Source organism: Pleurodeles waltl, chromosome 10 (assembly GCF_031143425.1).
Source record: "Pleurodeles waltl isolate 20211129_DDA chromosome 10, aPleWal1.hap1.20221129, whole genome shotgun sequence".
Lineage (NCBI taxonomy): Eukaryota > Metazoa > Chordata > Amphibia > Caudata > Salamandridae > Pleurodeles > Pleurodeles waltl.
The window spans coordinates 1,070,660,382-1,070,674,113 of record NC_090449.1 but is presented as its reverse complement, the minus strand read 5'-3'; the positions used below and the strand labels follow the sequence as shown (position 1 = coordinate 1,070,674,113).

The 13,732-nt window shown below is 45.1% G+C and overlaps 1 protein-coding gene across 1 annotated transcript in view; it reads left to right on the top strand.

Annotated features, from left to right (window-relative positions):
• LOC138260857 (uncharacterized) overlaps nucleotides 1-13,732 on the top strand; it is a 31,950-nt gene that overhangs the window by 14,089 nt on the left and 4,129 nt on the right. Inside the window, exons 5-6 of the mRNA XM_069209278.1 lie at nucleotides 1,125-1,211; nucleotides 8,029-8,151. Of these exons, the coding sequence (XP_069065379.1) occupies nucleotides 1,125-1,211; nucleotides 8,029-8,151 (210 nt within the window). The remainder of the gene's footprint in view (nucleotides 1-1,124; nucleotides 1,212-8,028; nucleotides 8,152-13,732) is intronic.

Here is a 13,732-nt window from a genome sequence, read left to right as displayed (position 1 = left end):
ATAGTAAGTATACAGGGAAGCCATAGCAAATGACCAGCTGCTGGCCAATGAACCAGCCCCAGCAGCCAAGCCAAAATCCCCACACCAGGTCCAGAAGACAAGGCCTGCCACTGTGCCAAGTTTAGTGGGCATAGGGCTTTCCAGGGCGGAAGAGCTGCCCGGGGTATGGGACCTCAAACATCGGACAGCCAGAAGAAGAGTCCACTCCGGACTCCCAAAAGCACAGGAGCAAGCACCAGTCGAGGGACTTCAGGACACCAGAGATCCACCCCCTGAGTGGCTCTGCTGATCTACAATCCACCCTCAAAGACATCTGCCCCTGACCGTGAGGGCGCCAAGATGCACAACGCCTGACTGACCAATCTGCACTGCATCCGGCCTTTAAGTGCCTCTGTGCATTGTGTTTCCAAGTGGCTCTCTTACCCTTTGGGCACCAGCTCCAAGAACTTCAGCCACTGTTCTCCCACCTGAACCAGGAGCCGCCCTAACTTCTCCAGCTGGACCAAGGGACATCTCAACGATCTCGACCTAAAAATAAAAGGTAACACTTGTGAGAGAATTGCCTGATTTTATATGCATTTTAAAGTTTATCCCATTAATTCTTAAGATGGGTAATTACGCACAAAAACTGAACATTTTCGAAACTTTGAAAAATCGTAAGACAAACTTACCATATATTGATGATCTTGGTCTTAAAAATTGCATAAAAATCTGAAGTATTTTTGTAAATTGGTCTTGAGTTATTCTTCCAACTGTGTGTATTCATTTATTGATGGTTGGAGTTCAAAAAATGCTTAGCACATCTCCTGGATTAGGCTAATTGCTCGACCACACTACCACAAAAATAGAACATTAGGTGGTCTATTTTTACCTCTGGATACCAAGGTGGGATTGCTTGGAATCCCTCCACAGTGCACGTCATTTTCATGCACTACAGAGAGCCAGCCTCCTACTGGATGTTGAGATGAGAGGAGCACTGGTGTTTCAGATGGAATGTGTGGATAGCGAGGGATAGAAGTAAAAAGGTGAAGAGGGGAGGTTCTATCACTTGTTCCACGTGAAGATAACGCCAAACAATCTCACACTTGCTAGTGACCCGAATGTCCCCCTCTCTCCTCTCTCAGGTGGGTCCCATTGTAGCTATGGAGGCTCGTCAGAGACAAATGGACACGACTCACCGCAGCCCACTCTGCACCCAGCTGGAAGACCAGGTAAATGCACAAGCCATACAGCCTTAAGACCATATATGAACACATGACTGAATTATGTGTTTAGAAAATAATTCAGGTTCATGTGCCAGGGGCAAAATGTGGTATATAAGTGACTGTCTCTGACATTGTTACTTTGTGCAAAGTGGTTTTCTGACACTTTAAACCTCATCTGCCTTTGTGTAACATGATTGGTCTTAAAGAAGACAGCTTGGGTCCAGTTCTCATACGGCTAATTCTGGTGATCCAGGTCTTCCATTTGAATTTCCCCTTCCTTGAGCCAGCTGCCTACTTCTTTTCACAGGACTTGGTGAAGAACTTGTGGAACATGGCATTACTTGACAGCTTTGCATTGCTTTAGACATCAATACCTTAAAAAGGCCCGGGGACCAGTTATAGTTAAATTTAGTTATGTATTCCCTGTCGCTGCGCTGGATGGCACAATAGGTGCTGCAGTCCACTAGTTGCATTTAACATCCACGCCATGGGTGCACGTTCTACACCATATACTGGGTATTTATAGACAAGTTACATTTGCCAATTAGAATACGCCAATTCAACTAAAGAGAAAGCGCAGGCACCTTACCACTGGTTAGTAACTCAGTCAAAATTCTTTATTTCACTATTGCCTCAAAACTACAAATCATCTATTATAATATACAATAAGATAAGCAGTTTTTTTAAAATACAATACTCCTAAAACCATGCACATTATAATAATTTGTCCATTACATTTTATAAAATGGTCATATTCACACCACAATAATGTTACCTCTATATAGCACCTATTCTAGTTGGATAGGTTCCTAAGCACTATAAAAATTTCAGCCATGACTTATAAGACCTAATGTATTCCGTATGCAGTATTGGGATCAAGAATTGTGCCCTGGGAGAACTATAGAGCTTACAAAATAACATAACGTGCTGTGGACTGGGACAATGGATTGTCACAAGAGCAGCAGGGTAAAGACGGAAACCATGATCCTTGCTGGAAGAAAGCTACTAAAAAGTGCACAGTGAATAATCTAAAATGAATGAGGTAAAATCTATATTCAATATTAGCTATCCAATTTAAATATGGTTGTAAGTATGTTGTTAAGACTGTTTAGTGTTTAATCACTATAATCATATCTTGGACTCCTGCTACCCATAAGTCACATTTGTGATTAAAAATAAACAGATCTTTAATAAGAATTTTAGAATTGTCAATAATTTCAAGTGAACAGAAAATATTTTGAGCCCAATCTAGAAATGTGTTTAAAATATGCGAACCAATGGATCTTTGACACAATCCACAAGCATCAGGTGGGAGAACGTTGCTTCGGGAATGTCCTGAATCTTTAACCAAAAAAGTAAAGGTGGGATTGTGAATAGGTCCTCAATATAGGATAGTCCTAGTTCTTAATGTGCAAAACAACTTGCTGTACTCTGAGGAATAGAAAATACTCACCATAAAATTGTATTTTCTAAAAGAACAAGTTACTTACCTTCGGTAACGCTTTTTCTGGTGGATACAGTAGCTACCTGTGAATCCTCACCTTATGAATTCTCTCAATGCACCAGCATTCGACGGAAACTTTCTTCCCAGCTCTTCACTTTGACGAGGATGTCGAAATTGCACGGTTCTGCACGCGACTTCGTCTGACGTCACTGTGGCAATAAGAAGTGCTCGCCGGCGTGCTGACGTCAGTTTCACCCCTTTTTTGTGCCTTTGAGGCAAACAGGTGAAAAACGAACTCACGAAAGCACACATATATATATATATATATATATATATATATATACACATATATATTGCAATCCAAATACAATATAAACAACATTTATTCATTAAAAAAAATAATCAAAAACGTATATACATTTATAATAATAATAAGACAGGCAATGGGGAGGCTGGTGCGACTGTGGGGAATCCACAGGTAGCTACTGAATCCACTAGAAAAAGCGTTACGGAAGGTAAGTAACTTGTTCTTCTGATGGATACCAATATTCCCTTCCTTCTGAGATTTGCTGCAACCACCGCCGTCACCTTTGTAAAGCTGCGAGGTGCGGAAGTAAGACCGAAAGATAGGACCGCAAACTGGTAGTGTTGCAACCCCACCACAAACCGGAGATACTTCCTGTGTGACTTGAGAATGGGGATATGAAAATAAGCAGACCGACACCATCCAATCCTCTTTGTTCAACGCCAGAAGCACCTGCGCTAGAGTCAGCATTTTTAATTTCTCCTGCTTGAGGAACCATTTAAAAATCCCCAGATCCAGGATAGGCCTCAACCGACCATCTTTCTTGGAAATCAGGAGATATCTCGAATAGCAACCCTGACCCCTTTCCTGCTCTGGAACCATCTCCACTGCGCCTTTTGATAAAAGGATTTGAACCTCCTGCTGCAACAATAGGAGATGATCTTCTGAACAAAACGAAGAACGGGGAGGGATGGGAGAGGGAAACTTATGAAAAGGAAGGGCATACCCTTTCCCACAATATTTAGTACCCAGGAGTCTGATGTGACTAACTCCCACTCGTGGAGGAAATGAAATAACCTTCCACCTACGAGAGAAGCATGACTTAAAATGGAGGGAAAACTAGGGCTGCTTTCCCTGTTGTGCTCCCCCAGAGGAAGAGGATGAGGCAGGATGCTGCTGGGTGGCTCCTCTTGTCCTAACCCTCCCCTCTAAAAGATCTAAATGGAAGGTTGGCAGGATGTTGAGTTTGGATTGAGGTCTTCAACGATAAGCCGCTCCACGACCAAACCCCCTAAACCTCCGAAAGGATCTGAAGGGAGTAGATGTAGAAGCTTGCAGGTCCCAAAGTCTTCGCCGTGGCCCTGCTATCGTTGAAGCGCTCTAAGGCAGAGTCCGCTTTGGCCCCAAACACCTTTCACAGTCAAAATGGAGGTCCAGATAATGTTGTCTGGAAATCTGTTGAACACCCAGAAGACCTTAGCCACGCATGTCTCCTGGTGGCCACTGTAGTACCCATTGCCCTTGCCACTGAGTCGGCAGTATCCAGACCAGACCAAACAACCAAACATGGATGATCTGTTTGGCCACAGCTTAGGTGTCCAACAGGAGCTCATCGAACTGCCCCTGCATATCCTGCAGCAAGTTAGGCACTACAGCTCTAGCCGTGTCCATCAGGGCATGCACATATCTACCCAACACACAGGTAGCATTGACCGACTTTAGGGCCATACTGCAAGATAAGAAAGTCTTTTTAGCCGCTTGCTCCATCCTCTTGGACTCCCTGTCCGATGGAGTAACAGGAAAGGAACCAGGTGCAGAACGAGCCGAACAAGAAGCCTGGACCACCAAGCTCTCAGGAGTCGGATGCTGGGACAAAAATCCTGAATCCCCAGGAGCAACCCAGTACCTCCTTGCTACAGTTCTGGACACAGCTAGCGATGGTAACAGGCTTTCTCCAAACCTCTAAAATAGGCTCCGTAAGTGCATAATTGAAAGGGAGCAGGGCCTACTGTAAAACTTCCGTCAAAATATTTCTTTTAACTTCAGCAGATGGCAATGGAAGCTCCAAATAGTCTGCACCCTTCTTAATGACAGAATGATAGGAAGCCGCCTCTTCTGTAAATTCCCCTCGGGGATGAAAGTTCCCACTCGGGAGGTGTGCAGCCAACTTGCTGAGTCCAGGCCCTGAAACTCACCCAAGGGCTCAGCAGTCTCTCCTTCCTCCAATAGTTGTCTCTGGTACTCTTGCTCTTCCAAGAGCCTCAACGCTCTCCTCCTTGACCTCAACCTGGCCTCCAACCTTGGCGTCGCCAGAGAGTTAGCGGACGTCAACGACGCCGTCTTCAAAACAGATGAGCACGGTAAGGGAGAAGAAGGAGATGCATTCCATCCTGACTGGGACCCATCGGGTGCCGGAGTTGACTCCATCGGCGCCATTGGCATATGAGGTGACGCCAGTGGCGCCGTCGTTATATGAGGCGATGTCATCGGCGCCGATCGGCACCCTCAGCCTGATAGAAAGGCACAAACGGAGCCGACTTGTATGGAGCTGGAGAGCCCAAGGAGAACGCTAAAGGATCCGTGGGACCAGAAGGCAGGAAACCTTTGTTCTTCATGCGGCGCTTGGGTCGGATCTGGAACCTGTGCCACTGACTCCTGAACCCCAGGCGAAAAGTGAGCTGGAGGACTCGCCGGGGACTCGACCACCTTGATGAGTGATGGCACCGGAGAAGCCTGAGGACTTTGAGGCCGGGGAGTTACAGTATGACTAACTTCCCACGCTGTACGACGCAGTAGATGGAGACTGAGATCGAGACCGATCTCTAGAAGAACGACGTTGAGAGTCGTGCTGGTGCTGCTTTTTGTGTGACCTCAATAAACTAGGGGATGACGAGTCCCTTGTCTTGGACCTTCGGTGAATTCTGTGTCCTTTCTTCGCTTTAGCTAAAAAGAGCTTAGCTTCTCTTTCTTTCAGCGCCTTTGGATTCATCCTTTGGCAGGACACGCACTGAGACACCATAAACAGTCATCATGAGAGTCCGTGACAGACATACGACCCCCGCACTCACAACAAGGTTTAAACCCTGACTTTTTAGGAGATATTGTAACAGGTACAATAAGACACCTTTGAAACAGTAGCTTCTCGAGCGCTAGGATAAAACTGTTAGTGTCAAAGGTACGGAAAAAAGGGAACTGAAGTCAGCACGCCGGTGAGGACTTCTTATTGCCACGGTGGCGTCAGACGGAGTCGCGTGCGGAGCCGTGCAATTGTGACGTCCTCGTCGACGTGAAGAGCTGGGAAGAAAGTTTCCGTTGAATGCTGGCGCATTGGGAGAATTCATAAGGTGAGGATCCACAGGTATTTGTATCCATCAGAATGTGTATTTTCCTGGAATTTATATAGCCCTATACTCCCACCCCATAGGAGGCGAATGAAAGACATTTACTTTTATAGAGTTCAATCATTTCCTTTATATGCTTAAGACCTAAATTTTCCGTAAATGTAAAAATGGCTTCAAGTGCCCCTGAAAATTTTTGTGCTCTGTGATTTACAAGATCCCCCTTTTTTAGAGTGGAATAAAATAAAATGCTTAAGTAATTAAAATGATTAACTTTGATGAAAGATGACCCATCTAGCACATTATTATTCATAAAGTTAGAACAAAAACTCAATACAATTTGAAGGTCCCTTGCCAGGCATGCAATAAGAGCAGCATCATCCACATATAAAAGAACATGTGCAGGGTGAATCCCTATCTTGGGCATATCTTTCAACCTTTGTATTAATTCATTGTCCAAACCATTTATATAAAATAGGAATAACAAATGGGTTAAAATACATCCTTGCCTAAGACCTCAAATTGATCTGATTTGAGAAATACATTCCCCGTCCTGCCCATAGCCGACCTTCACGATCATCCCCCACTGCAGACTTTGATAAAATCCAACAGGGAGTCGTTGATGCCCATTTTACTCATAATATTCCATGGCTTCTCCCTGTTCACCAAGTCAAAAGCACAGGAGGGGTCCATGAAGGGTATTTGTAGTGACGCCCCTCGGCCTTTGACATATTTTCCAATCAAGAGGGACAGGATTGTAAGGTGGTGCTTGCCACAGCAGGCAGCGCTAGTGTTGTCTCCACACTGGGACACACAGAACATGAGCACAGTGAAGTGTGAGGTTTTTTCACCTGCCTATCATCAACCTCTCTGAAGGATATCGGGGATAAACAAAAGGGCAGACCTGACCTAGAAACTTCCTCACCTTGAACAACAGGAACTGCAGTCCCAATCCTCACTCAAACATGTACCAAATGGCAGTCTCAAGAAGAACTAATCAGCGGTCCCTTGCTAACAAAGTATTCATGGAATTTCTAAAGGTATCCCTGTCTCCAGTCTTGTGACTTCAGTATCGAGAGCTCCACCCTCCAGCTACAGGGATGCAGGCAATACACTTCCATTGTGTGGGGAGCGGTCATCATCCTCCATCTTTTGTCATGTTAAACCAGGTGCATCCAAAGTGGATCACACTTCTTTAAATTCTCAGTCTCATACATAGGAGTACTAATTCTACACATATGTTCCACACATAGTAAAGAAGCCCACCCACTCAATATACCCACACAATGTCAGTACAAGGTTTTGGCCTTGAAATAACAGTGGAACTTTACATGAGAAGGGCCAACTCTCACTTACAGTTAAAAAAAAGTCTTGTGTTTAACTCTGTTCACAAAACATGGTATGGTGGCAACGCGCCTTATGTGCTAAACCCAGGACAGTGGCAGTAGTCCTCTGTCCACTATACGGGAATGGCTGGTCCACCTGTTCAGGTCACGATAGAGGTCCTGGACATCACATTGTCGGGGATTGAGCAAGGCCTCTACGCACATGCTAGATTAGCATATCAATGGCAAAAATAAAGGTCATGATACCAGATACAAACTCTATCAGGCATTTAGGGCAGGGGCACATATGCCTACACCAGGAGATATCTCTATCCCAACATACTTCCACTCGTTTACAATTAATCCAGACTTTTACAAAATGCATCCAAAATATGCAACATTCCACCTGCTGGCACTTATCTCCCCACAGCCAACTTTCTATTCTGTATTTGCTAAAAGGACATTTAATCTCCACTGTATCGCAACCCCATCTCCCTGGGCACTTTCTGTTACATACATTTCTAGTGTTCTTCCTTAAATGCCTTTCCCTCCCTTGTCTCTCACTGGTATCTGGTAGTTATGCGCCTCTGCGGTGCTGGACACAGACTAGATCAACACTCACTCCATCCAGTTCACTGAATGTGCCCTGTTGGCTTTCAGTTAATTACACCCTCTGTCACTATTTTTTTAGGCAGATGCCATTCTGTGTGATGGACCTTCCCTGGACGGCGTCTCTGCTACCATCGTGGACTACACTGAGATCCAGACCGGGAACATTTGGATCTCTGAGAGAGGGACAGTTCAGTCATCTCAGGTAACCATCTCCACATACCATTCTCTGCAAAGGAAAGTGAGACCGGGGCAGGCGGAAACAGGTAGAGAGAATCTTCTCAAAACCATAGTAGTGTCAACACTCATTCAAGGCATTCCGTTCATGCTGCTATATTCAGTCCCTTTCCCATGCCTGACACCTGCACAGCCTAGGCGGAGCCTGGCAGACCTTACTGCGGCCCGAGGCACCCTCATTCTGCCTGATGCCAAAGAGCTGAGTACTAGAGTACTAGTTCCAGGATGATGCTAAGCATTTGAAATGTAACAAACTGGTTGGCATTCTAGGATTTCATCCCCAATCATAGGTCTATTTAGATGTGTCTCTTAGATAAAAAAAAAGACACAAATCTTCCTAGATCAGTGCTTCCCAAACTTTTTAGAACCACAACCCACTTTTTAGAACAAACATTGGCGACCCACTCTTCAGAGGACATGAGGCAGGCAATTTTTTAATGTAACTAAAGCAGGGTCTCCAACCTTTTCTGTAGCAAGAGCTACATAAAAAATGTTTCAGTATCTCTTTATTAAGTTTCAATACGGTCAAAGCAATCGTGTACAGTTTGCAGCAGCATCCAGGCATAACAACTGACAGTTCAGGTATATACACAGCAGATTACAAACTTCCCTCTCATGTTGGCAATGATTGAGGTATGTGACCCCCCCATCCTCAAGAATAAACATGTAGACATAAGGTTACGTTCATGTGATCATTTGCAGTTGGGGGACACAGAATGGCCGAGGCCCATATAAAAAAACAGAACGAGAACAGAGAACCATTACTACTCTCCCTCAACCAGGAAACTAAATTATAAAGCCGCTTTTGAGTCACTGCTGCCTACTGGAAGATCATCCTTTCCTCGCGATTCCGGATGCTGTCGCCCGCCAGATCCCACCGTGCAGGGTACCAAGCTCTCATAATATGGGTGCCTGTTGTATGTGTTATCTCTTCAGTGCGCACTATCCATAGGGTATCCTTCGTGCCAATGTCTGCTGATGCTCAACGTAGGCTGGTAGTGGTGAGCCCCAGGTCATGCCTTTTTAACCAACCTTTTATGAAAATTCTGGTTGTTGTCTGCTTTTCATTTAGGGTGGTGTATAATCTCTTTTAGATGTCAGTGCTGTCGGGTAATCCCCCCATGTGTCTGGGGAAGGGCCTCTAAGACCTGGCGCGTGTAATTTATCCCACACATCCGTCTCCGCCGTCCCCCGCATAAGGAGATCGTTGAGCCACCTTTGCCACCGTGGGGATCCTGGTGGGTGACTTCCAGGCCATGGCAACCCTCCGCTTAACCAAAGCGTAAGCCATGGCTATAAATTTGGCGGCATACTTAGGGGCATATCGAAGAGCCCCTAGCGCCACTGGAGCAGCACTTTACGTGACGCTCCGGTGGCGCTATGCACTGCACCGTATTTACAAGGTGGCGTTAAGCTTAACGCCACCTTGTAAATACGGCCCCTTCACACGCAGCCCTTTGCGTGGAGGGGGTGTGCAATGGGTGTTGCTGTGTTCACCAGTGTTAAGTGCACTTTGAGATCCCGCTGTGCGGGAAGCACCTGGGGAAAGCCCGGGTCAAGGGCAGGCCTGTCTTTGCCTGTCATCGGCCAGGTGAAGCAAGGCTGGGCCCACTCCTTTGGTCTCATCTTCCCGCAGGTACAGTACTTCATGTGTAGAAGACATTTGCTATTTCTCTTGGAGTTTCTTTAATAAAATGTGATCTAACTGTTTAATTTGCGAATCCGTTATATTGCCAGAGGAGTTAGTAGTGTATCTCATACAAATTATGGGGCAGTGCAAGAAGGGGCCCTACAGTCAGTGGAGACTAAACCTATGTAAAATGTGTCAACCCATTGGTGACTGCTTTCAGAGGGCTATGGGGGTCATCAAGAAGGAAATTGAACTGGCTGAGCTGTGCCTATCCTCTCCACTCAACATACTTGACATAGCACCACCCTGTTTAGTACAGCCTAACACTTACTCCATGGTCTCTGACCACGGGCCTGTTTATGATCTATTACCCCGGGATAGCCAAGTTCCTGTCTTGAATTTATGTTCATTGCCCTCTAATCCCTCGTCACCAGACCTGGGCCCAGCTGTAAAGTGCCGTAGGTGGCTACTTAAGTTGAGGCCTCCACTGAAAGGGACTATATCCAAATTGGAAGACTGCTCCCGAGTCCGTTTATTCGGATGAATTTGGACCATATCGGTCCAATTTAGTTTGTGACAAGTTCTGTCAGCTTGTGAATGCAAACCTTCAACCACTTTGATCGTTTGGACACCAAAGACAAGGGTTTCGCAGTTTATGGGGCAGACGCTGCAACCCCTCATGAGGACACTACCTCAACCATCGTTACCCCCTTTCTCATTTCCCAGATTCCTCAAGTGGGGCCAAATAAATACAAGGACCTGTGTAGTTCATATGGCAAGACAGTATGGAAGAGATTGCTAGAGGGGTGCTGTCAAGAGCATGGCCAACCTACAGCCCAAGTGCCAGTCATCTTGAAGCATAACAGCTGTATGCACCAGAGCGGTCACTCTTTTGTACTTAGGCAACACAACATCATATGGGGTGGCTCCTGTTGGTAGATTAAGTTCCTCCCACCTAGGTCCGTGGGTTTCTGAGACCATGGAGCAACTGAAAAAAGTTATTCACTGGATTTATGAGTATGTATATAGTGAAAGTCATCATTTTGATGGCATTCTACTTGAGGGTCAAGTAGGCTGGACAGTCTCGCAGCCCAAAAATGTCCAGGGCGATTGTATCATTGTTAATTTCAGATACACTTTGATTGCACTGAGTCTTTTGCGGTTTGCACAGAATGGTCTGGCTCGTCTTGGGCAGGTGATACTTTTTACTCAGAGTTATTTCTATCTGCATTTAGCAATAGCCCTCTGTACTTTTGTCCAAAACACCTCAGGTTCCCCTACTTTGCCGGACTTCTTTAACCTAATGATTTCCAGTCACTTTTCTGATCTATAGGATCTTGATCCTACTGACTGACTTGATGGGCAGTGGTCTACCCGCGTTGAAGCCACCCTACGCCATCTGAACTGGTGAATGGTGATAATCGTGCTGCCCTCATGCTTTCCCTACTGTGAGATTCTCACCCTCCTGATCCCATCCCAGAGCTTTCCGGCCATGTGAGGACTCCTGTAACCTCAGCTTGTTCTGTCTTGATCCAAGATATTAAACTAATTAGTTGAAACATAGCAGGTGTCACACCTAAACTGAAGCTGGAGAACTGGGTGAACAACATTGGACTCTATGACATTGTGTTTCTCCATGAAACTTGGGTAACTAATGATGTTTTTTGCAATGGCTTTCTGTCATTCTTTTCCCGTGACATGTTTGTCAGGTGGGCAAGGTTAAAGGCCTGGTTTAAGATCACTTTAAATTATCTTATTGAACCATTACAGGTTGACATGGGGTGCTTTCAGGCCTTTCGTCTTGTTTGGCCTCATAATTTTAGAAGGGTTTTAATTAATTTTTATCATGATGCTATTAGTGTTAAGGATAATTTGAACTATTCTAATTTTTTTGAAATTTTTGACGAGACCAATAAAATGTATGTAAAGAGGGCAGCAGAAGCAAAACGGTGGATAGCTGCTAACTTTAGCACAAAATTAGGAAATACTTATGTCTTTAAGGAATGTAATCACTTTAAGGTACATTAGGGGCAAGATGCTGGGCCAGCACAGAGACCGAAGGGGCACTAGTTTATTTATGCATCTTTTGGCTCACAGGCTGTGTAATGTACTGGAGCACTTGTTGGGGGTCTTCTAACAATGTGGGGACCTTTATTGGTAGAAGCAGTAGTATGAATATTGCTTATATTTTCATTTTACAAAACTTAGTTAACAGCCTTGGGGGAGGGGGGAGGTTAGTATATTGTGAGAGCCTTCCACTTGCCACTCAGGAAGACAAGGCACTCTGCAGTTGTGAAAGGACAAGAATCATTGAAGAGACAACCATTCAACAGCTCCAAATGGCCTGTAACTAACTGGCAAAGTATACTTCCTATGTACGCGTGCCTCCAGATTAGCCTTCATATATACACCACTGATGCACTGTGCCATACTAAGGGCCTAGCTAGTGAAATAATGAGATCATTGTGATCGCTAGACACTGCAAGGCTGTAGGAAACTGGCTCTTTATGTGATATGCCAGTAACTAGGAATACTGTGTAAAGAGTCCAGGGGATCCCTCACGAGTGGACAGGGGCTTTCTATGCAATCCCAACGTGCTCTATTAGGAGGTAGCCTGATTGAGCAACCTCAGGCTTAACACAGAGGAGCGCAAGACATCTACAAATACACACAATAGTCAATAAATGAGATGCACGACTCAAGAAGGAGATCCACACCAATTTTTAGAAATAACAAGTATCTTTAAATATGTTTAGGCATCAGAGAAAAATTATTCAGGTAAATTTGTTTTTAAATAGGAATTCTTTTCACTTTAATAAGCAGGCACTTAGTGCAATTTATGAGTTCTGCAATGTTATCCTATGGGAGGAAGAACAGATTCACATTTCAAAGGTGGCAGCCCTTTGAGACTTGCTGCCTTGGGAAGGCTGATCAGCAGGCCATCCTGTGGGAGGGGCTGCTACACCCTCTTCCTGGACAGGCTTTTGTTCTGGGCCTCCACAGGGCAGAAGGCTCTCACCCTAGGAGTCAGGACAGTATCTCGGATGGAAGGCTGCCAGAAACCAGTCAGCAAGCACGCTAGAGGCCAGTAGGTTTTCAGGGGACACCCTAAGGTGCCGTCTGGGTGCATGTATTGATAAATCCATCACTGGAATCAGTGTGAGTTTATCAATACGAGATGTTTGATACCAAACATCCCTGTTTTCAGTGAAGCCATCATGGAGCTCGGGAACTTGTTTTCACAGGTGTCCAGTACATGATTTAAAATGACTTCTCTGCTCACTTGCACTGGCAGTAATGGAACCGACCCGCACAGGGGCATATCTGCTCATGCAGGCATGGTCTCACGTGTAATATTAAGCACCTGCCTTAGGGCCGTCAGGCCTGCTCTAGGGGTGTCTTATAAATATTACATGCAGTGGTAGGGGACGTCACACAGGGATATGTGACATGTCGTGTTTTCACTTTTGTCTGCACCAAGACACGCAGCCTGGCATGTGCTTGGTGAGGGGTACTTTAGGATGGCACAATTTGTGCTGCAGCCCTTAGGGACCATTTACCATGCATGCCTTTACCATGCATATGCGTTTAGCACGCATATGCATTTACCATGCATGCCTTTACAAAGAATATACCTTTGCCACGCATGCCTTTACAATTAATTTTATTGTAAAGGCATGAACAGTAAAGGTGTATGCGTGGTAAAGGTGTTAAAGGTAAGTATTAAGTGGGCTGTGTGATGTATATCAACCTATATATATATATATATATATATATATATATGGTGTTTAGGGTGGGTAATGGTTATTGGTGGAAAAGGCATTTTTAGGTTTTATGGTGGGTATGGGGTTTGGGGTGGTAACGGTATTTTAGGATTTAGGGTGGGTATGGGTTTTGGGGTGGTAAGGGCCTTTTTAGG